Source organism: Onychomys torridus, chromosome 17 (genome assembly GCF_903995425.1).
Source record: "Onychomys torridus chromosome 17, mOncTor1.1, whole genome shotgun sequence".
NCBI classification, from domain to species: Eukaryota; Metazoa; Chordata; class Mammalia; order Rodentia; family Cricetidae; genus Onychomys; species Onychomys torridus.
In genome coordinates, this window is record NC_050459.1 from 47985519 (window position 1) to 48010394 (window position 24876).

Consider the following 24876-nt stretch of genomic DNA (forward strand, 5'->3'; position numbering starts at 1 on the left):
AACTCTGCCTATTCCTGTTCTCATGTGGTCATCATTTATCATGGTCTGTTATTCCTTGTTCTCCCTTTCTGTTCTTGATGCAGATGGGATCTCCTGCTCCCCTAAACTCTCTTTCCCTCAAACCTTGTCCTTCATTACTCCCACTGTCATCCAGGTTGTTCATGTAGATCTCATCCATTTCTCTGTCATTGGGTGATCCCTGTGTCTTTCCTAGGGTCCCATTTTCTAGGTAGCCTCCCTGGAGTTGTGAGTAGCAGTCTAGTCATCTTTGTTTTACATCTAGTATCCTACTATGAGTGAGTACATACCATGTTTGTCCTTCTGAGTCTGGGTTACCTCACTCAGGATGATTTTTTCTAGATCCATCCATTTGCCTGCAAAACTCATGATGTCATTGTTTTTCTCTGCTGAGTAGTACTCCATTGTGTATATGTACCATATTTTCTTTATTCATTCTTTTGAAGGACATCTAGGTTATTTCCAGGTTCTGGCTATTACAAATAATGCTGATATGAACATAGCTGATCAAATGCCCTTGTGGTATGATTGAGCATTCCTTGGGTATATGCTCAAGAGTGCTATAGCTGGATCTTGGGGGACATGGATTCCCAATTTTCTAAGGAATCGCCATATTGATTTCCAAAGTGGCTGTACAAGCTCGCATTCCTACCAGCAGTGGAGGAGATTTCCCCTTGCTCCACATCCTCTCCAGCATAAGCTATCTTCTGTGTTTTTGACCTTAGCCATTCCGACAGGTATAAGGTGATATCTCAGAGTCGTTTTGATTTGCATTTCCTGGATAATTAGGGATGTTGAGCAATTCCTTAAATGTCTTTCAGCCATTTGAACTTCCTCTGTTGAGAATTCTCTGTTTAGTTCTATAGCCCATTTCTTAATTGGACTGTTGGGCAATTTGATGTCTAATTTCTTGAGTTCTTTATATATTCTGGATATCAGCCCTCTGTCAGATGTGGGATTGGTGAAGACCTTTTCCCATTCTGTAGGCTGTCGCTTTGTCTTGTTGACTGTGTCCTTTGCTCTACAAAAGCTTCTCAGTTTCAACAGGTCCCATTGATTGATTGTTTCTCTCAGTGCCACTAGTGTTATATTTAGAAAGTGATCTCCCAGACCAATGCATTCAAGACTACTTCCTACTTTCTCTTCTATCAGGTTCAGAGTAACTGGATTTATGTTGAGGTCTTCGATCCACTTGGAATTAAGTTTTGTGCACAGTGACAGATATGGATCTATTTGCAGTCTTCTTTCTACACGTTGACATCCAGTTATGCCAGCACCATTTGTTGAAGATGCTTTCTTTTTCCCATTGTACATTTTTGGCTTCTTTGTCAAAAATTATATGTTCATAGGTGTGTGGATTAATATCAGTGTGTTCAATTCGATTCCATTGGTCCACATGTTGGTTTTTATGCCAGTAAAAGCTGTTTTTATTATGGTACCTCTATAGTAGAGCTTGAGGTCAGGGATCATGATACCTCCAGAGGTTGTTTTATTGTACAAGATTCTTTTGGCTATCCTGGGTTTTTTTATTTTCCATATGAAGTTGAGTATTATTCTTTCCAGGTCTGTAAAGAATTGTGCTGGTAATTTGATGGGGATTGCATTGAATCTGTAGATTGATTTTGGTAAGATCACCATTTTTACTATGTTAATCCTGCCTATCCATGAGCATGGGAGATCTTTCCATTTTCTGACATATTCTTCAATTTTTTTTACAGGGACTTAAGGATCTTGTCATATAGGTCCTTCACATGCTTAGTTAGAGTAACCCCAAGGTATTTTATGTCATTTGTGGCTATTTTAAAGGGTCATGTATCTCTGTTTTCCTTCTCAGCCTGTTTGTCTATTGTATATAGGAGGGCTACTAATTTTTTTGAGTCGATCTTGTATCCTGCTATGTTGCTGAAGGTGTTTATAAGCTGTATCAATTCCTTGGTTGAATTTTTGGGGTCACTTATGTATACTATCATGTCATCTGCAAATAGCGAAAGCTTGACATCTTCCTTTCCAATTTGTATCCCCTTCATCTCCTTATGTTGTCTTATAGCTCTGGCTAGAACTTCAAGTACTATATTGAATAAGTATGGGGAGAGGGGACAGCCTTGCCTTGTTCCTGATCTTAGTGGTATTGCTTTGAGTTTCTCTACATTTAATTTGATGTTGGCTGTTGGCTCACTGTAAATTTCCTTTATTATGTTTAGGTATGTTCCCTGTATTCCTGATCGCTCCAAGACCTTTATCATGAAGGGGTGTTGGATTTTGTCAAATGCCTTTTCTGCATCTAGTGAGATGATCATGTGTTTTTTTTTCTTTGAGTTTGTTTATATGGTGTATTACATTGATGGATTTTTGTATGTTGAACCACCCTTGCATCCCTGGGATGAAGCCTACTTGATCATGGTGGATAATTGTTTTGATATGTTCTTGAAGTCTGTTTGCCAGTATTTTACTGAGTATTTTTGCATCAATGTTCATGAGGGAGATCGGTCTGTAGTTCTCTTTCTTTGTTGCATCTTTGTTTGGTTTAGGAATCAGGGTAATTGTAGCCTCATAGAAGGAGTTTGGTAATATTCCTTCTGCTTATATTGTGTGGAACAATTTAAAGAGTATTGGTATTAAGTCTTCGTTGAAGATCTGGTAGAATTCTGCAGTGAAACCGTCTGGTCCTGGGCTTTTTTTAGTTGGGAGACTTTTAATGACTGATTCTATTTCATCAGGGGTTATTGGACTATTTAAATGGTTTATCTGGTCTTGATTTAACTTAGGTATGTGGTACCTATCCAGAAAATTATCCATTTCTTTTAGATTTTCCAGTTTTGTGGAGTAGAGGTTTTTGAAGTATGACATGATGATTCTCTGGATTTCCTCATTGTTGTTATATCCCCCGTTTCATTCCTGATTTTGTTAATTTGGATGCTCTCTCTCTCTGTCTTTTGGTTGGTTTGGATAAGGGTTTGTCTATCTTGTTGATCTTCTCAAAGAACCAATACTTTGTTTCATTAATCCTTTGTATTGTTCTCCTTATTTCTATTTTATTGATTTCAGCTCTCAATTTGATAATTTCCTGGCATCTGTTTCTCCTGGGAGAGTTTGCTTCTTCCTGTTCAAGAGCTTTCAGGTGTACTGTCAAGTCACTAATGTGAGATTTCTCCAACTTCTCTATGTGGGCATTTAGTGCTATGAATTTTCCTCTTAGTACTGCGTTCATCGTGTCCCATAAGTTTGGGTATGTGGTGTATTCATTTTCATTGATCTCTAGGAAGTCTTTAATTTCTTTCTTTATTTCTTCCTTAACTCATTGGTGATTCAGTTGAGCATTATTCAGTTTCCATGAGATTGTAGGTTTTCTATAGTTTTTTTGTTGTTGACATCTAACTTTAAACCATGGTGGTCCGACAGAACACAGGAGGTTATTCCAATTGTTTCGTATCTGTAGAGATTTGCTTTGTGACCAAGTATGTGCTCAATTTTAGAGAATGTTCCATGGGGTGCTGAGAAGAAGGTATATTCTTTTTTGTTTGGGTGGAATGTTCTGTAGATATCAATTAAGTCCATTTGAGTCATAACATCAGTTAAGTCCATTATTTCTCTGTTAAGTTTCAATTTGGCAGATCTGTCCAGAGGTGAAAGTGGGGTGTTGAAGTCTCCCACTATTAATGTGTGGGGTTTAGCAATGTTTCTTTTACATATGTGGGTGCCCTTGTGTTTGGGGTATAAATGTTCAGAATTGAAACTTCAACTTGGTGGATCTTTCCTGTGATGAGTATATAATGTCCTTCATCATCTCTTTTGATTGATTTTAGTTTGAAGTCTATTTTGCTCGATATTAGGAGGGCTACACCAGCTTGCTTCTTAAGACCATTTGATTGGAAAGTCTTTTCCCAGCCTTTTATTCTTAGGAGGTGTCTATCTTTGAATTTGAGGTGTGTTTCTTGTATGCAGCAGAAAGATGGGTCCTGTTTTCATATCCATTCTATTAGACTCTGTCTTTTTATAGGTGAATTAAGTCCATTGATATTAAAGGATATTAATGACTAGTGATTGTTCATTCCTGTTATTTTTATTTTTTGGTGGTAGTGTGTGTGTACTTCTCTTCTTGGGGTTTACTGCTATGGTGTTATCTATTGCCTGTGTTTTCCAAGGTGTATCTGACTTCTTTAGGTTGGAATTTTCCTTCTAGTGCTTTCTGTAGGGCTGGGTTTGTGGATAAGTATTGTTTAAATCTGGTTTTGTCTTGGAAGGTCTTGTTCACTCCATCTATGATGATTGAAAGTTTTGCTGGGTATATTAGTCTAGGCTGGCATCCATGGTCTCTTAGACTCTGCATTATATCTGTCCAGGTCCTTCTGGCTTTCAAAGTCTCCATTGATAAATTGGGTGTTATTCTGATGGGTTTGCCTTTATAAGTCACTTGGCCTTTTTCCTTTGCTGCCCTTAATATTATTTCTTCATTCTGTACATTTAGTTGTTTAATTATTATGTGGCAAGTGGATTTTTTGGGGGTCTAGTCTGTTTGGTGTTCTATAGGCTTCTTGTATCTTCATAGGCATTTCCTCTTTAAGTAGGGAAAGTTTTCTTCTATGATCTTGTTAAATATATTTTCTGTGCCTTTGAGTTGGTATTCTTCTCCTTCCTCTATCCCTATTATTCGTAGGTTTGGTCTTTTCATGGTGTCCCAAATTTCTTGGACATTTTGGGTCATGACTTTGTTGGTTTTAGTGTTTTCTTTGACTGGTGAATCTATTTCTTCTACCATATCTTCAATACTAGAGATTCTCTCTTCCATCTCTTGCATTCTGTTGGTTATACTTGCATCTGAAGTTCCTGTTCATTTACTCAGATGTTCTATTTCCAGCATTCCTTCTGCTAGTGTCTTCTTCATTTTTTCTGTTTCCCTCTTCAGGTCTTGGACTGTTTCCCTTGTCAGTTCCATTGCTTTTTCATGATTCTTTCAGGGACTTATTGTTTTCTTCTGTTTTATTTGTCCTTTCCTCTATTTTTTTATAGTGTTTGTTTGTCTGTTCCTCCACTTTAGTTTTGATTTCTTCTATATAAGGCTCTAGCCTCTTCATGATGTTACTTATAAGGTTGTTTTCTTCTGCTTCTTCCGTTCTGTGAGGTTCAGGTCTGGCTGTTGGAGAAGTGCTAGGTTCTGGTGTTGCTGTATTGTTCTTTATTTTGTTGTATGTACTTCTGCTTTGATGTCTGCCCATCTCCTAGTGGATTCGTTCTTGGTCTTATCAGTGCACTTGCTCCAGACAGAGCTGACAGATTTAGGGAGCCTCTCTCTGGTCCAGATGGAGGCTCTGGGCCAGATGGGAGCGCTGGTCCAGATGAGAGTGCTGGCTGGATAGGAGCTGGGGGCTGGAAGCTGAGTCTCAGGAAGTCCCTGGGGTCTCCTTATCTTGCCCAGATGGGAGCTCCTCTTGTCTAGATGGGAGTTCCAGGGCAGGATGGAAGCTGGTGGCTTGTTTCTAAGTCTCTGGTAGTGATTTGGGTCTCTCTCTGTTCCAGGTGGGAATTCTGGGGCAGGATGGAAGCTGGGGGCTGGTTTCTAAGTCTCTGGAAGTGGCTGGGGTCTCTGGCATATGGGTATGGGGGCAGGGTGTGGATGTTGGGCGTGGAGGTTGTAGGGTTCACCGGAGGGTCTTGGAGAGGGGGAACCTTCCTGGTGGGGATGGGGGTCCTGCCCTATGGCCAGAACCTGGGCATAGTTGGGTCGGTCTTCTCCAGAGTGGCTGGTGCCCAGGGCTGGGACCTAGGTTCAGGCCTCTCAGGGTGTGACCCCAGGCACTCACTTCTGGTGCAGATGAGAGTTTCAGGGCAGATGGGAGCTGGGCGCTGGTCTCTGAGTCTCAGGAAGTGGCTGGGGTCTTGGGCAGATGGGTGTGGGGTCAGGATAATGAGATTGCAGGGCCTGCTGAATGGCTGGAAACTGGGGCCAAGTTGGGCAGGTCTTCCAGGGATGGCTGTTGCCCAGGGGTGGGACCTAGAGGTGGATGCCTCTCTGACTATAACCCCAGGCACTCACCTCTGGTCCAGACGGGAGTTTAATTTATAATTCTAACAGAAAAGTTTACTCGTCATTTATCTGTAGAATCACTTCCTTTATATCATTGGTTATTACATTATTGCTACCAGAAAATATTAGTATTGTTTAGGATAGAAGTTAAATAATATACATTTCAAAACCAGTGTGGTGACATAGTATGAAATTTATACAAACTTATGAATAACTAATAAATTACCCCCAAACGCTCTTCATCCTTTAATGTGGTCAAAAGATTCAATGTTTTATCCATATATATGCATTTGATAATTTTTCCTACAAATACCCCAATTATCAAATGAATTTAAGCAATCTCTTAAGTGACTGGAGAATAAGAGAGACTATTGAGGAAGAGAATAAAGTCTACATCCACAAAAATCTCAACCCCCTTGTTGATAAATATTAAAAATGGCAGAATAGAATTTATACCTAAACATTAGAAATATAAAACACAAATGTTTACAATCCACCAACCATTATGAATACCAATGTTCTTTTACTTTAATTTTATTATCCAGTACTGTGGTGCATTTGGATCCAATTCCGTCGGTCCCCTCTTCCCTCTCCCATCTTCCTCTATTTCTTTCCTCTGAACTTCTGCACTCTCCCTCTCTATTTTTTAATTTAATATTCACTGGATCCATTTAGTGCATGGGTGTGGGACCGCATACTGGAGCCTGGTCATCCTCTCAGGGATCATATCCCTGAAGGAAAGTGATTTCCTCTCTCCCATGAGGCAACAACTATCAGTAGCTCCTCCTTGATCCATGCAGAGATTTTTGATGCTTGATTTTATGCATCTCTTCTGATTTCATTTCAAAAGAACCATGAACACATGAGAATCAATTTTTGAAAATCTTTGAAATAAATCATGCTGTTTGGGGGTTTTCTTTTTTGTCTCCAGGATTGACATCTTTAAGTACGTGATCTATGGCATCGCAGCTGCTTTCTTCGTCTATGGCATCTTGCTGATGGTGGAAGGCTTCTTCACAACTGGGGCCATCAAAGATCTCTATGGGGACTTCAAAATCACCACCTGTGGCCGATGTGTGAGCGCCTGGGTATGTAATTTCTCCACACTCAGCCTGTAATGTGGGTTGATTTCTGTATCACACAGATGTTTGTACTCACTGGCAAAGAGCTAAAGCATTCTTTAACGTAATAACATTTCAATGATGGCAGTCATACAACTTTATAAGATTGCTAAATTAGGAGGATTTGTTGGGAAATATTGATTTTAAATTCTCAAATCGTATATTTTGCAACTAATTTTATTTGTACAGCAGGAAACCTTTATTGACTTACTTATTTTAAAGAACCTTGGGGGTTACCATACAAAATAATAAAAATTTCTTTCTCTAATCTATAGGCAATGCCTATGCACATGCATATAAGATTCTGTCTCTCCATTTAAATGTAACTCTGAGTTGAGCTATATATTTGAGGTCAACTATATCATAAATTTCTGTTTTTATAAACTCATTAGTGTTAGTCTTCAATCTTTATTGATGAAGTGTTTAGTGGTAAATCAGATCAATATTTATAACATCTAACTAATGAAATACAAAGCATGTATCTACTAATGTATGAGAGCAGTAAAAATAAAATGTGATATAGTTGAAGGTGGAGTTGCATGTTTTATGCAGAATAGTTTTCCCACAATGAATCAATAAAGCACCCATCATTGACTGGTCTTTCTTTTTATTTTGTCATGACATACAAGAATATGAGTTTAACTGCAGCACAGTAATTAATAAAATAAAAGTAATCAGTAACAAGCAATAGTAAATTACTTCAGTCTCACAGAAAAATTATCCATAGCTGTTACCAGCAAATCTTCACATTGAACAACTTGTAGCCAATTCTATGACGCTACTTGATTTGGGTGTGGACATCTATTTCTGTCCAGGGAAACTCTTATCACAATTCCTAACAGATAATATCGACGTGTGTGAAGAAAGCTGAAATTTCAATAATGTGACTTAAGGGCTTTAAAAAGGGGATTGCCATCTAAATCCTTTGGATTGGTAATACCAAATTTCAGATACAGATGAAATAAGATGCATGAAGATCTTGGATTGGTCTAAAAAATTATGCATACTCAGTTCTTGGTAACATTTAAACAGTTTCTCTACAAAAAGGCAAGGCTTTTTACCTTTAATTTCTAGTTTGCAAGCAGTGATGAATTTAGTAAACGACGAACTTCTCTGTTGTTCAGATAACTCACGACCGTGTCTCAGTGAGACTTAGAAAGTCATTTCTCTTCTCTGAGTCAGTGTTGACCTATTTGACAAAAATCGAGATCATCTTTGAAGTTGTGAGTCTGTGATACTACAGAAATGAAAGGACAAGACAAAGGACTCTATAAGCTGATCTCCAATGGCACAGAATATCTCATTGGCAGACAGTTGAAGTCAAATGTGTTGCTTCATTCAGAATAGTAAAATCATCACATTGTAAAAATAATCACAGAAAAAATTCACATCTATGTACAGATAATTATGTGCCTGTCATTCAGTGTCTTAAAAGGAATCTAGAATACCTATTTTTAAATGGAATCATGAGCCACACTATTTTCCTACAATAGTAGCAATTGTGTCATCAGTCACACCTAATGCACCAGAAGGTTGGCAGCGGCAGCTTCAATGGCTGTGAAGCAGGTAGTCAGCACATGAAGATGTTCCTGCCCACTCCTGTAATACCTGCTCTGGCCTCCAAGCTTGATCAAGGCTGAGAGAAGCAGAAACTGTAATCTTCAGCACAGTATAAAGTGAGGCCTGTGACTACCACTGTCCTGCCTTCATGAAAAGTACCAACTCCAAGGTCCAAGAAGCAAAGAGTGATGGCAGCAGCCACTATATTCAGCACTGTGGGCCTGTTCCCTGCCCATTATGACAGTATTGAATCAGAGGAGTCAAGGAAATTTTCTGTTCCCCCTTCATCTGGTATTTCTGTTTCTTCTGCTATATCTATTCAGCTGTTGTTTTCTTTTTTATATATTATCTTACGATCTGCCTCACGTTCAGTGAGTTAGCCTGCTCTGCCTGCCTTCCAAATCTTTGGAAGTGTCTTGCATTTGCAGCTGTATACTTTATACTTAGAATACTGAATACTATTGAAGGTTGGAAGAAATGGCTTTCAATAGCTATATGAAAAGCTTCCTGTGTAGGTGGAGTTTCTCTGTGTCCCAGCAGCTGCTTCCAAATAACCATTCAGAGACTTATTATTAATTACAAATGTTTGGTTGATATCTTAGGCTTATCTTCAGCTAGCTCTTGCATCTTAAATTAACCCATTTCTATAACCTATGTGCTACCCTGAGTCTTGTTTACCTCATCTATGAGTTTCCAATGTTACTTCTTTCACTTCTGGCTCATGATTCCTCATACTCAGCCCTTCTTCTTCCCAGCATTCTCTCTGCTCTTCCAGAGGACACAAGTTCGATTTCCATAACCCATATGGCAGCTCACATCTATCTGTAACTCCAGTTCTAGAAAAGCATATACCTTCTTCTGATCACCACGGACCCCAGGCACACATGCGGTACACAGAAATATAGACAAAACACCTAGACATAGTTTTGTTTTGTTTTGTTTTTTACTATCTATATGTTATATTGCTAAAGCTGCCTAATGAAGTCCTAAAAACCAGATGGCTTACACAACTAAAGTTTATTGTCTCTCATTTCTGAAATCTAGATATCTGAGATTCTTGTAGAATCCAACAGCAAATAACAAAGAGGACTTCACATCCAGTATATCCACAGGGCTTGTCTGGACCATAGAAACAGCACTACTTAATACTGTATATACATTTGGTTACCTGCAGAGGTGTTTTAAATATAGTTATACTTGGCACAGAAATGGCCTAAGCACCATTTGCTCTGAAATTATCCCAGGTCATCTCATATGTGACCATGGCTAAAAAGCCCTGTCAGAAGCCATACTCCTTCACAATGTCTACATGGGGCAAGAACTTGGTCAACTACGTGGTTCAACATTCATTGTACTTCAAGTCTTAGCCTATTTACCTTAGGTCCCACAGCATGATGAACACTTTCAGAAAAATATATTGAAAACTTTCCCAGGACAGGAAGAAAAATGAAGTAGACAGCCTGTATCTCAAAGCACACAGATGATTCTCCCTTGAATTGTACAGCCTCCTTTCATGTACAAAGCCCTGTTTTATGATACTCTCTCACATTTATTGGCCCCAGACAAAACATAATTGAGGAGAGCATTGGTTCCGGATAATAAAAATGTTGCAACAGCAAGCTTCTTTTCCCTTAAAAGTGTTTTATTATCAGGACATCTTCACATTTAAAATTGTTTCCAGTAATTCTGTAAGACTTTTTTTCTGTTGAAATAAATGAATTTTGAATAACTTTGCTTATCCAAGTAGTTGTAATTATTTTAATTTTTCCCTACATGAAATTAAATATGTTTCACTTATTTTATATAGACCTACTTAATTGAAACACATTGTGCTGGTGGTAAAAAATGATAATAATATCATCAATAATAAAAGCAGCTAAGAATTTGTCAGAGCTTCTTATATACCATTTCCTTTACTAAAGGTTTCACATGTATCTGCTCATTTTAAGCTTGTCTGTGATGTTTGAGGTCTACTTAGAGTTCATACTTCCACTTTATAAGAGTGGAAATAAAGGCCTGAAGAAGAGCCCAGCTAGTGTTAAGATGACTGTGTTTTTAATGGTATGCCATTTGTTCCCCTTTTGTGAAGGAAATGTGATATTTAGATATGGTTGTAATGAATGTAATCAATGTTTATTAAATAATGAAAGACTTAGTGGGTAAAGGTGCTTGCCTTGCAAGCCTGAGAATCAGCATTAAGTCTCTGGAATGCTTGCAATGGTGAGGCAAACAACCCTACAAAGCAGTCCTCCTACCTTTAGACATGTGCTGCAGCATGCTTTCCCCCTCACTCACGTGCAAACACAAAAAAGTAATGGCCAACCTTAAATAAGAGAATAGATCTTAGCCTTCTATACCTGAACTAAGAAGGAAAGCAGTGTGCAGTGTACCAGGCAGTACACTGATGGACAGACATTGCCATGTCTGTGATTTGCGATATACTGTGATGCTTAGCAGACATTTCTAAGTTTTGGTGTGAAAGGAATGATGTGGCAGGTAGACAATGCTGTATGAATTGGTCCTCATGTCAACACAACACAGTGGGATGCATCTATTACTATGCTTCATTTTATAGACTCCAGGAAGGAGAAAGAAAAAAGAAAGGCACACAATATGTAACTACTCCCTTTCTCTGGTAGAGACAAGCAAAATGTTGACCACACACAGTAGTCAATTGTGGGTTGTTTTTTGTTTTTTTGTTTTTTTGTTTTTTTTTAGCAGAGGATCGAACCCAGGGCCTTGCACTTGCTAGGCAAGTGCTCTACCACTGAGCTAAATCCCCAACCCCTCAATTGTGTTTTAAAACCCAGATGTGTCTATATTTCCATATAGAATATTCTATGGCTTTGATCAATAAGCCAAGGAGAAAGAATTAGTTGGCCATAAGTCTTTTTACATATCACTTCTATTAAAGAATTTGTGAGGAAACCTCTCAAGTCCTCAAATTAATATAGTTCCTAACAGCATTCTTTTGAGTGATGATGCACAAAGATTCTAAGCAGTGTGTGTTTGCTTTGAAGATTGAAAGCCGAATTGTGCGTCAGTACCTTATCAATTTTTCTTTTCTTTCTTTTCCTGTTTTCCCTGTTGCAGTTTATCATGCTAACATACCTCTTCATGTTGGCCTGGCTTGGCGTCACAGCTTTCACCTCACTGCCAGTGTACATGTACTTCAACCTGTGGACCATCTGCCGAAACACCACACTCGTGGAAGGAGCAAATCTCTGCTTGGACCTTCGTCAGTTTGGTAGGTAGATAGTGCGTCTCAAAGTAAAAAAAGAAAAAAGACTTTGATTAGCTACTTCTAAAAAAAAAAGCAAATTGCTTTGGATCCACCAGGTATATTACCTCAGAGATAACTTTATCTAACTATGCTCTCCAGGGCAGTCTGTAAATTTAACTAGGTAGGAATTCCAGAATGAAGGGAAATTGCTATCACTATACATACACCTTAATATTTAAATATGCTGTCAAAGTGCATTTCCTGGAATTAGCAGAACAAAACTGCTTTCTTTTTCCTGATTTCTGCACTCTTTTTCCAGCTTGATCTGATATCTGTGTCCTAATTTCCTTGATCCATGGTTAACTGTACAAATTGAGGTAGATATCTAGTATGAAGATCACTAAGGAAGACATATTTCATTGTCCTCTGAGATGAGAAAAGAAAGGTTATTATAAAATGATGAAGTTACAGATGTTAGAGGTGGGAAAAGAGGAGGAACAGGAGGGAGATAATCTCATCTTGTTATGCATGTTCTGGGCAAATGTCCTGCAACATGCTACATTCTAGGCCTTATTTATTTTTATTTAAGTCTTAAACCTCATGTAGCAATAATTATTATTCATCCCTGTGTGGGATAATTATTTATAATGTTAATTTACGTTATATATTTGTGTGTTTGTTTTAATGTTTTATAGCATTATTTACCTTTTCAGTGTAAGTACATAACAAAATAAATACTTGAATGAAAAAGGAATTAAAATCTGCATAGAGGGCTGGAGAGATGAGTCAGGCAGTAGTTAAGAGTACTAGTTGTTCTTCCAGTGGACCTGGGTTCAATTTCCTTCACACACATATTTGACTAACAACTGCCTGTAAGTTCACTTCCAGAGAATGTGATGCTTTTTCTGGCTTCTGAGGGCATTGCATATACATAGTACATAGACATCCATGTAGGAAAAACAATTATACACATGAAAGAAAAAATTTTTAATACACATCATAGTTTTTTATGTCATACTCTTTGTCAAAATGAGATTTTACAACAAGATTTTTCTTTTATGTAACTCATTCCCTATTTCTCAAATATCCAGGCTTCAATTGCCAAGACTATTAGGATAATCATTTATATACTATTCTAAGTGTTTTAATATGTTGAAGTGCTGAACTCCCATAAGACAATGGTTTCATTTTCTTATATAGATAGCAAAATTGGCTCATAGCTATCCCTCACTCCACCTTCAAGGGATCTAATACCCTCTTCTGAACTCTATGGGCACCATGCATGCTCATAATACAGTACATACTTGCAGGCAAAATACTCATTATCATAAAATAAATAGCCTTTTAAAAATAATTCATATTTGTGAATGCTCTATGTTCTCTATTGAAATTTCATCACACCTCAGCATAGTAGGAATACTTTTCTGGGGAACATATGAAGGCTCTGTGGGGATTCATAGGGGGCAGTCTAGCTATGCTTTTGCTACAGTTCCAAAGCAACCCCCCTACTATCTGTCCAGATGAAGATTTGAGGCTCCCTATATTCTGGTAAAAATTTGGAGGCAGGAATATGTGCATCTACTGAGATTGTAGTCTAGGAATCAAAAGGCTTGTGGGCACATATCAAGGAAAGCCACCACAGTAGAACATGACAGAATAGTTTCATGAAAACTCTACCCTTGCTGCCTCAAACTCAATGCTTTCATTTCATTTTCCAACTCCTAAAATTGAAATTTGAGGCCAGGCAGTGTTGGCACATGCCTTTAATCCCAGCACTCAAGAGGCAGAAGCAGGTGGATCTCTGTGAGTTTGAGGCCAGTCTGAGCTACAAAGTGAGTTCTAGGATAGGCTCCAAAGATACAGAGAAACCCTGTTTTAAAACACCAAAAAAAAAAAAAAAAGTGAAATTTGAATGAGATATAAATGCTCTTTCAGGGCTGACAGATAAGATACTGAATGCCTAATTTAATTTGGATTCCAGGTAAACAAGTAATAATTTTTCAGTAGAAGTCCATGATAATTGCATGAGACATAATTATACAGATGTTATTCATTCTTGATTGGAGATTCAAATTAATCTGAGCTATAGTGAATTAATTTTTTTGTTAAACCTGTTAATACTATTCTTAAACCCTATTTATTTTTATAAAATTGCCACAACTGAACTAGATCAGGAGTGAGATGTCTTTCATGAATGTGTCTTCAGGAATGCTTGATGGGTCATCATTCTTTTGATGGGAAATGTTCTTTCTCAATGATGAAGTAAAGAAAGTGTGTGAAGTAGAGGGTTGTAAGCCATGGAGAAATGGACAGCTATAGCTCTTACAAACAAAATAGAAAGAACATGTGGGATGAAAGGGTAATCAACTATGTATAACATTAACTACCAAACATTGGGGAGTAAGAATGTAAATATAATATAATTTTGATCAAACCCACTACATTCTTCCTTCCATCTCCTTTCCATACCATCTGCCACTATTTTTTCTCCCAGTTTTGGATACACTTTTTAAATTAATGCTTTGAGAAATTCATGCAATGTGTTTTGGTCATATTCTCCTCCTTACCCATCTCCTCTCATATGCACCCCCTTTCTGCACTTACCCAATTTAACGTCCTTATTTTTTTTTTAACCCAGTGAATCTAGTTTGTGCTGACTATATACTTTTGCGTGTATGACCATCTAGTAAAGCCTGGACAACCTACCAAGGTGCACATCTTAAACTGACTCTTCCTCTCCCAGTAGCTAACAATTTCCAACAGTTCCTCAGGTAGGCTGGGATTTAGTTCCTACCCTCCATCTACATGCTCGGATGTTGTCTGACCTGAGAATGTGCAGGTCTTCTATAGGATGTTATTCTCACAACTTCTGTGACTTCCAGAAAGTTTGTAAGATCCAGAGATAGTGGATAATTATGAGGCAACAGTGTCTTCTAGACACTACAGAGCACTTGTCCATATAAATTCATTGTGGTTTTGACAACATAAACATTTTTTTTAAACCCACTGAGTCCAGTTAGTGCTGCTACTATATACACAAGTGTATGGCCATCCCTTGGAGCATGAGTGGCCTATCAGAAACCATATCAAAACAAACTAACAAAAATCCCTGACTCTCCCTCCACCAACAGCCATCAAAATTACCAGTAGCTCCTCAGCTAGGAGTGGGACTTTGTGAACCCTTCCTGCAACCATAATGGGATTTTTGGCTGGCTTGCTATTCTGAAGAATTTGCACATATAGTCACGGCTCCTGTGAGTTCATGTATGCAAAGTATTGAATAATGGATTGCTATACCCATAGATTAATGACTCACAACAGGGTGAGCTGTGAGAAGCAAGCCATGTTCCTTAGAAAAGCTCACTGATTCAGTAGATGGAGATTAACACAGACACCCACAACTAGTCAATGTACAGAATATAAAATACTGCTCAGCCCTACATGCAATACCCATAGCATGCCACCTGTGTGGGGAGAGAGATCGTAAGGGCAGGAGGCAGTGGATTACTACAAGAATAGTGTTTTCCAGACACAATAGGATGTGTGTGTGTGTGTGTGTGTGTGTGTGTGGGTGTGGTGTGTGTGTGTGTGTGTGTGTGTGAACTCAAAGCATTCATAATAGCATTCACTGTACTTGTGCGAGCTTAAGGAAGACAAAAATGCCAGTGTGGAGGGAACAAAGTCTCACCCTCAGCTAAGAAGCTCTTGGCAATTTATAGCTGCTGAAAGAGAGATGGTAAGTTTTCAATAAGTGTGTGGCCACTGGTAGCATAACCACATGCCTGTTTATAGCCACATATCCCAAAGTATACTGGCAGTACAAGTTTGATTTCATGAGTTTAGAAAAGAAATAGGACACAAAGTTAAAAGGGTAGGACTTCTTGGAGGAGCTGAGAGAAGAGGAGTGAATATGATTAAAATATCTAGTTATCAAAGAATTGATTAAAATATTAAAATAAAGATAAGAATGCATGAATAGGGCTGGAGAGATGGCTCAGTGGTTAAGAGCACTGGCTGTTCTTCCATGTTCTTCCAGAGGTCCTGAGTTCAATTCCCAGCAACCACATGGTGGGTCACAACCATCTGTAATGAGATCTGATGCCCTCTTCTGGCCTGCAGGCCTGAATGTAGATATAGCACTGTATACATAATAAATAAATCTATTTAAAAAATGTATGAATATACATACATATACCAAGACTAAGCAAGGGACATCACAGGCTAAAAGATTAGGTATTAAGATGTCCATAATTTGGGTGTTGGTGGCTCACGCCTTTAATCCCAGCACTCGAGAGGCAGAGGCAGGTGGATCTCTGTGAGTTGGAGGCCAGCCTGGTCTACAAAGTAAGTTCCAGGAAAGGCGTGAAGAAGCTACACAGAGAAACTGTGTCTCAGAAAACAAAACAAAACAAAACAAACAAAAAAAGATGTCCATAATTTATCATATATTATTTTATTCTTGTATTTTTAATACTTCAATATTTCTCAAAGAAAGAAAATCCCAAAGGAAGTATGATGCAATTACTTTCATTCCCTAAAAGGAGATCTATGACTCAGAGGGTAGAAAGGTCTGGCCACAAAAACATAACAACTTAAGTTTTATCCCCATGCAAAGGTAGGAGAACAGAGCCAACTCCACACAGTTGTCTTCTGATCCCCACACGCACCCTGTGGTACATGCAGTTTGGTACATACACATACACACAAAAACATACAAATCATATTCATACACAAGAATAAACACATTTAAAACATATAAAGCCTATACTTACTAATTACTAATGTAGAGAGAGAGAGAGAATGTGTGTTCCTATATGCTTAGATGTGTGCATGGATGTGGAGGCCAGAAGACACCATTGAGTGTCATTTCTCAGACACTGTCCAGTTCCTCATTTGTTGTTGTTGTTCTGTAGACAGGTTTACTCATTGTTCAGACACCTGAAAGGCAGATCAGGCTATCAGGCCAGTGTGCCTCAGGGCTCTGCCTGTCCTCACCTTCTCAGTCTCACCACATTCACATTTTTCTAATAAAGATCCTGGGGATCAAACTCAAAACATTGTATTTGCAAGGCAAGCACTTGATTACTGAGCTGTTTCCCTACTTGCTTACAGCAATTACTCCAGACCTACGCTTCATAAATTCCATGCTAAAGATGTGTGTTCCAGTCTAGAAGTATGTGTATTTGAAAATTCTCTCAGGGTAGTTGGTATATGAGTCTACAGGCAAGTGCTAACATGAGTGAAATAGCACCTTCTAATTCCTGTTTGTTGTTAGCACTGCATTTGATATCATAAGAAGGATTCTCATTGAGCAATATGTGTGTGTAAACTAACAAAAGTCTCGAATAAGCTGAACAAAAAGTTGTTGCTGACTTAGTGCAGTCTGGGGCATAATCACTGAAATAGTTGCAATGCTCCCACCATCACATTAATGAACCAAAACAATGAACCAGCTACAATCAAATCTGAACATTCCGGTGGATAGATTCAGTTCAGTCCTCATGAAAAATGTTTTAAATTGCTGAATTAAATTTTATTTTATTTTTTAAGCTTCTTTTTTCTCCTTTTTTATTTATTATATTTGTGTTTTAATTTTACACATCAGCCATGGGTTCCCCTGTCCTCCCCGCTCCCACCCCTGCTCCCACCTCCCACCCAGCCCCTCCCCTCCATTCCCATCTCCTCCAGGGCCAAGACTCCCCTGGGGATTCAGCTCAACCTGGTGGTTTCAGTACAGGCAGCTCCAGTCCACTCCTTCCAGGCTGAGCAAAGTGTCCCTGTGTAAGCCCCAGGTTCCAAACAGCCAGCTCATGCACTAAGGACAGGTCTGGGTCCCACTGCTTGGGTGCCTCCCAAACAGTTCAAGCTATTCAATAACTCATATTCATGATTCTAGGCACAGTTATTATGGACAATAAAAGCTGAGAAATGACTTTTTACATCATGGATGAACACAATTTGGCATGAAAGTTGCTGAGGTTTGAACAGCCAAAAGATTTTTTTCTCTTGAGGCTCTTTAAAACATATTTAATGTTAACCTATAATTTTCTGCATACTCTAGGGGTTGTGACAATTGGAGAGGAAAAGAAAATTTGTACCGTCTCTGAGAATTTCTTGAGAATGTGTGAATCTACTGAGGTAAGTAGTTTTTACACTCTAATTTTGAAACTATTAAAGCATGTAGTTTTCTACTTAAAGAATGTATTGTAATTAAATATAGTTTGATTTTCCTGATCAGAGATTGTTTTGCTAGCAGTTGTTTTATGCAGGCTACTAGAGAACAAATATAAAGACTATTTTGTATATCTAAGTACAGTTATTTTAAATGCTTGAGGTGTTCCAGAAATTCATTTTAGTAAAGGTTGAAAATTATAAAGAGTTATCATAATTTTATATTGTTAAACCCATAATGTAAAATTCGTCATTTTCAGTGACAGCCTCATCTTTATAATGTAATTATCATAAAATGATTCAGTTGAAATGATTTAAGTGATTTGAAAGAGAAAGGATAATTTAATGCTGTTGTTGATAAAGTGCATGACTGGTCAAGAGCTCACTCTTATTAATGACATGCTAAGTCATCTTTATACGATAGTGCCAGTCCCAATCTCTCCTCTGTATAACTGACTCACCTTGGGTTGTGTGTGTGTGTGTGTGTGTGTGTGTGTGTGTGTGTGTTTTGTTTTGTTCTGTTGGATTTTTGTTTTGTTTTTGCAGCTGAACATGACCTTCCACTTGTTCATTGTGGCACTTGCTGGAGCTGGAGCGGCGGTTATTGCTATGGTGAGCCCCTTACAGCACAATGATTTACTTAAGCATTTGAATTACAAAGCTATTTGCATGAATACATAATTTGTTTCTCATACAACTTCCATATAAGATACTGTTATCACTATAGTAAGAAAGGGGTCTGGGGATATGGATCAGTGGTTAAGAGCACTAGTTGCTCTTCCAGAGAAGCTGGGTTCAAGTCCTAACATGCACATGATAGCTTACAGCTGACATCTGACACCTTATTCTGGCCTCCACAGGCACCATTTGTTCATGTGGTACATATACATGTAGAAAAAAAAACTCCTACATATAAAATAAACATAAATCTGATTTTTTAAAAGACAGAAAAGATTTTTGAATACATGTATTGATTTATTTGGAGGTGGATAGCCTGTGGGCCAGAATGAGTGTATGTATAAAACTGTCAGAGGACAATTTGAAAGGATGTTTTCTCTTTTTCTACCATATGGGTTGTGAGATTTGAACTAAAGTCATCAGGCTTGGCAGCAATCTCCTTTACTCACTGAGCCATCTCATTGGCCCTATAAATATTATTTTGAATAGAGAGTATAGAAAATTGTGTTAAAATATTAAACATATTTTTAAGATGAATTCTGTCTGACCACTATCATTTTATATTCCTGAACTATCATAAATGATGGACAACAGTAATTATGACTTCTCCACTTTGAAAATAGTTTAGATCATAGGAGGTAGGGTTAACATATCTACCACTACTGTTTCTGGAATGAAGAGCATATTTATTTAAATTTTCCTCCATTAAAATTACTTAAATGATTCATGTACACAAGCACATTCAATATTTATAACAACAGTTCTTTATACAATCTCATTCTGTATTCACCATATAGCTATCATTGTTTCCATAAAATAGATGAGAAAATTCAGATGATTTCTATCCTATCAAAATATTGGTGACATCTCTGTAATTGAAGGCAGAGTTAAAAGGATTTGTGTTAGTCAGAAGTTTCTCTACTCAATTATTTTGTAGGCACGTTAAGAAGAACCATATGTTAGAATAGCCCCTTCACCAAGGGCAAGGTGGCAACATACTTCTCCCAGCTTCAGAACTAAATGGTCATGGGTTTCTTTTTATTATTTTACTTATATATATTTAATAAATTACATAAATGAAATAAATTAATATGTTTAGTAATTTAAGGATAATATTTTCTCACATAAAGAGAAAGGTTTCAAGCATCTAAAATTGCACGTTTATTTGCTAATTATTCTGAATAGCACTTGATTTTGTTTCATATAAATTATTTACTTTTAGAAGTTGACAGAAATTCAATGTATGTATCTTATATATTGGAAGCTTTGGAAGTCTTTGCAATGTGAAATTGCCAAATTAAAGTTAGTGAACATGCATATTACCTCATTTATTTTTTGTGGGGAAAAGACAAATCTACTTTCTAAGTGATTTTCAAGGACACAATATACAATCACTGACTATATTCGCCACATCAGAGAGCAGATCTGTTCATCATGTATGCCTCCTATCCAGTCATTTTTGTGTCCTTTAACCAATATCTCCCCCATATTCTCCTTAAACCATGGGCCATTCTACTTTCTACCATACCATAAGTTAAACTTTTAGATTGAGCATATGAGTAGGATCATGCACTTTTTAAAAAAATCTTTATAGTCCTGGATTGTGTCTAAATATAATATAATTTTTATTATCATATTTAGTGTTAGTACAGTAACAGAATTTTCTTCTTTTATTAGACTTCCTATCATTTCATGGTGAATTACCTGATCAAAATTTTACATAAACTTGAGCACTTGGAAGCTTTCTTTGATCCACACACATTGACACACATAAAGCTTCTCAGCTTTCATAATGTAAGAGCTATAGCTTGGCATGCAGGAATATCATCCAAAGCCCCTTCTCTCAAGAGGCTTACAGCTTATATTAAACAAAGTGTAAAATTTCAAAAGAAATAGAGTATTCTAAAAACATGACAAAGCAGATTACACTTTTTTTCTACATTTTGGTGTCACAAAAATTGGCTCAGTGGCAGAATACTTGCTTAGCACGCACAAGGCCTTGGGTGTATCACCAACACTACAATTAATTAATTAATATTTTGCTACAAATTAAACACTGTAGTATTTTGTAGTTAGAGTAGTTTTGTTGTGTATGTGTATCTGTGCTTTTCTAGTATCAGTTGGTCTCATGTCTTGTGATTTTTTTTTTATTAATTTTCAATTGAAATGGAATTACATCACCTATCCTTACCCTTTTCTTCCTCAAGCCCCTTCTAGTGACCCTCCATCAACATCTCCCATACCCCCGTCCTAGTTACTTTTCTATGGAAATGACAAAACACCATGACCAAGGCGACTTATAAAAGAAGGCATTTAATTGAGGGGGTGACTCACCTTTCCAAAAGGTTAGAGTCCACGACTACTATGGCACGGAGTACGGCAGCAAGCAAGCAGGCATGGCATTGGAGCAGTAGCTAAAAGCTTCACATCTAATCCCTAGGCAGAGAGACACAGAGGCAGAGGCAGAGGCAGAGATGGACACAGAGAGACAGAAAGAGACAGAGAGAACACTAACTAGTAATGGCATGGACTTTTGAAACCTTAAAGCTCACTCCTAGTGACACACCTCCTCCAACAAGGCCATGCCTCCTAATCCTTCCCAAATAGTTTCACTAGTTGTAGACCAGGCATTCAAATACATGAACATATGGGGCTTATTCTCATTCAAACTATAACACCCCTCCCTCCCAAATTGATAGCCTATTTTTCTTTGATAATATTTGTGACTGAGCAATAAATTACTTAGTATTTTATTTTCTAAATGTTTAATAAAAACATTTTCTACATTTTAATATCAAAGAAATTATAATTTAGTTATTAACTCATCCATCAAAAATTAACATGTTAAAAACTTTCATTTTGCACATGAAGACTGGACTTAGGGACTTGTAAATTCTAGGCAAGCATTTGACCACTAAACTAGGTGAGGGGTGTATCTAACTAAAGTGCTTAAGCTGACTTTGAACTCTCGTCCAGGTTGACATTAAAAATGTGATCCTTGCTCTGTAGCTTACTGAGTAGCTGTGAATACAGGTCTATACCACCAGGCTTAGCTTATGTGCTTCATTTTTTAACGTAATTCCTTTCTGGTAATTGTGAGTACTTACTAATATAGAAGATCCATGTGACAAAGCATGTTTTATGTGGTAATACCTAATGCCATATAAAGGCAATCGAAAATCAGTATGATGAAAATTAGCTTGATAATTAAATACAGAAGTTTCTGTTAGAATTTCTGAAAGCATTCTTCTTAGCATAATATAAATTCAAAATATGAATTGTGTAAGAGAGTAGTTCTGCTTATATATTATACAGGATGACTCACAGATACATGAATATGAAACATGCAGTCTTAGGATTTGGGTAAATGACGATAGCATAGACAGGAAACATTACAGAGCATTTATAGTCAGAGTTGGATTTCAGAATTGAAAAAGAATAGGAGATATTTAGCTGAGTGAGGAAATACATTTTAGCCATAGTGTCCTTATCACACATATGCTAATTATTTTTAATAATGAACTTTTCCTGTATAAATATATAGTTTGGTTATTTATTTCATCATAACAACAATATACCAATAGTGACCAGACTGCCAGTATAAATGATGTTATCTCTGTCAGGTCCACTACCTTATGGTTCTGTCTGCCAACTGGGCCTATGTGAAAGATGCCTGCCGGATGCAGAAGTATGAAGACATCAAATCGAAGGAGGAGCAAGAGCTTCATGACATTCATTCCACTCGCTCCAAAGAGCGGCTCAACGCATATACATAAATAAGTTTCTCTGTTCCTTACCATTCAAATGCATTGGTGTTTAATTAAGGGCCATCCAACCATCCAACCTGTGAAAAGCAAAATGCGAGTGCTTCTCATCAAAGCTATGTAGGGTGACTAATGAATCACCTGAGTAGAACCTCTTTGCTGTTAAGCATTCAGTCTCCTAATTTGCTCAATTGGAATAACCAGATCTCTTCTACAAGCTCCTATTCAGCCTTTTTTTTTTTAAATTTTTCAAACTGATTTAGTAGTTCTGTAAGATCAAAGATATTAACATTGTCAAATGCAAATCTTTGTTTGATTTTTAATCACCTACCACATATCACACATAACACTTTTTGCATCGTTTCTTATGTTTTGAAAAGAAAATAGCTTTTTATACTTTTTAGTTTTGATTTCAGTAACTAGTTTAACTACAGGTAACCTTCAAAGGGACCATTGTACATTATAAACAAGAGACAGAGATGGCATCACAATGACTCTTCTTGAAATATGGGAATCTAGTCTGGAGATCAGTGGCCACAAGGCTATAGGCCCTGGTTAAATGTTTTCATCAATCTAAGGTGCAATTTCTAAATTTATAAGGGTAGGTTAAAAAAAAGTGCTTCTTATCTTTGTTAACATTGTATTTTTTTTTCAATGTACTTACAAGGTATTTCTCTGATTACTCATGTTTATGTTGTGAGCATGTAGAAACAGTGATGCTAATGCATGGCCAGTTGCCTTTCTGAGATTGTGACACCAGGCTTACCTTTTAAAGTTTAGTGTAGAAACAATTATCATGGAAATAACTACTGTGGACTGTTGGAGAATGATCTTTTTGTGATTTATGCAGTGGCTGGATTGGATCTTTTAATATGCTAATGTGGAAAATTAATTACCTTTATGAAGGTGGTATATTGAACATAAGCACACTAACCCCTCAAGACTTGTTTAACCCACTTAAAACTTTTAATGGATTGCACCTCTGTAAGCTATTTCTTAAAATGTGTATGATATATTTGAAAAGACTTCCATTAATATAATAGCTTTGCTTGCAGCCTTCCAATTTATGTTGGTTTACCTGTAGTGTTTTCTAAAGGGTGGTCAGAGGCCACTATAGAATGTATTGTTTGGGAGTGTAGTGATACATTTGTGTTTTTATTTCAAGTAAGTCATTTTATCCGAATGTTCATTCATATTCATTTATAAGAAGTACCTATATCAAACAAATTTTAAAAGAAAAACAATCAGTGTTACTGGACCAAATTTGGTGTTTATTTTAACCTTGACTCTCTTTTGGTTATTTCTAATGCTACAAGAATGCTGTAAAGTGTCATTTAAAATAATGATGTAGCCTGACAAGAAATTTTGTCAGTGTATAAACCTAGGTAGTATTGTGCACTGATTTGACCATTGTGAAATCCTCCCTCAGTGTAAGTGCATTCCCAATAAAATTTATTGAGTGAAACAATCTTTGTACAACTACTAGTCATGCATCATCAGTAATTTTACAAGTTCTTGTAGTAGGTAGGGGGTAGCATTATCTGTGGCATGATTATGCATTCTGTAATATTAATTTGGGGGTCCTTTTGCTTTTTTAACGCTTAGATTATCTTACTGGTTCAACAATTTTTCTGATATATGCAGTATTAAAGATATTCAGCAAAAGTATTAATGGGCTTCTTTAAATTCTATATTATAGTGTTTCAGTTCTGTGTCTACAGTTTGTGATGATTTTTAAAACTGTCTTTTAAATTTGTGTAGTGATGTTGACATTTTGGCTTTCATTTCCGGTTTTAGGGTTTGTATTTTCACGGAGTGCTTTGTAGCAGGCATTACAAGTAATCTGTTTTGTACATAAATGTGCCAACAGCTTGATGGTGGCGTTTTTGAAATGTAGAACAAAGTGCTTGCAAAATGTAATAAATACACTTGTGTACTTTGTGTACTTATTCTTTGTTTCTGCGGTGTCTTTTGTTTGTCTTGTTGATTCTTCTCCTTGTGTGTGCAGTCTTTTCAAACTCAATAGATGCCATCTCGGGAAGATTCTTACTTCAGTTGAGGGGATATGAAACTTCAACACAATAAAAAATTCTGTGTGTGAACATCCACTGGGGAAAGAACTGAGAAAAGGTCAATGAATAAAGTCTTTGGGGGTTATTTTGTGTTGAAAAATGTGGTCTGCCCAACTTTTTTTATTTGTTTGTTTTGTTTTGTTTTCTTGCCTGATTTCTATTCTTTGTGCTTTCTCCAGGGCTTCCCAGACTCAGAGAAAAACAAAAAGAAAGATGAATGTAATTCAAACACACAAAAAAATGATTT

At 37.2% G+C, this 24876-nt stretch overlaps 1 protein-coding gene across 2 annotated transcripts in view; it reads left to right on the top strand.

Annotated features, from left to right (window-relative positions):
- The window catches only part of Gpm6a (glycoprotein M6A), a 273902-nt gene extending 249396 nt beyond the window's left edge, over positions 1-24506 (top strand). For both annotated transcript variants that reach the window (XM_036209412.1, XM_036209411.1), the window contains exons 3-7: positions 6972-7128; positions 11815-11968; positions 18006-18082; positions 18662-18727; positions 22417-24506. In XM_036209412.1, coding sequence (XP_036065305.1) covers positions 6972-7128; positions 11815-11968; positions 18006-18082; positions 18662-18727; positions 22417-22569 — 607 coding nt within the window. In that variant the 3' untranslated portion in view covers positions 22570-24506. The remainder of the gene's footprint in view (positions 1-6971; positions 7129-11814; positions 11969-18005; positions 18083-18661; positions 18728-22416) is intronic.
- Positions 24507-24876: the final 370 nt, after the last annotated feature.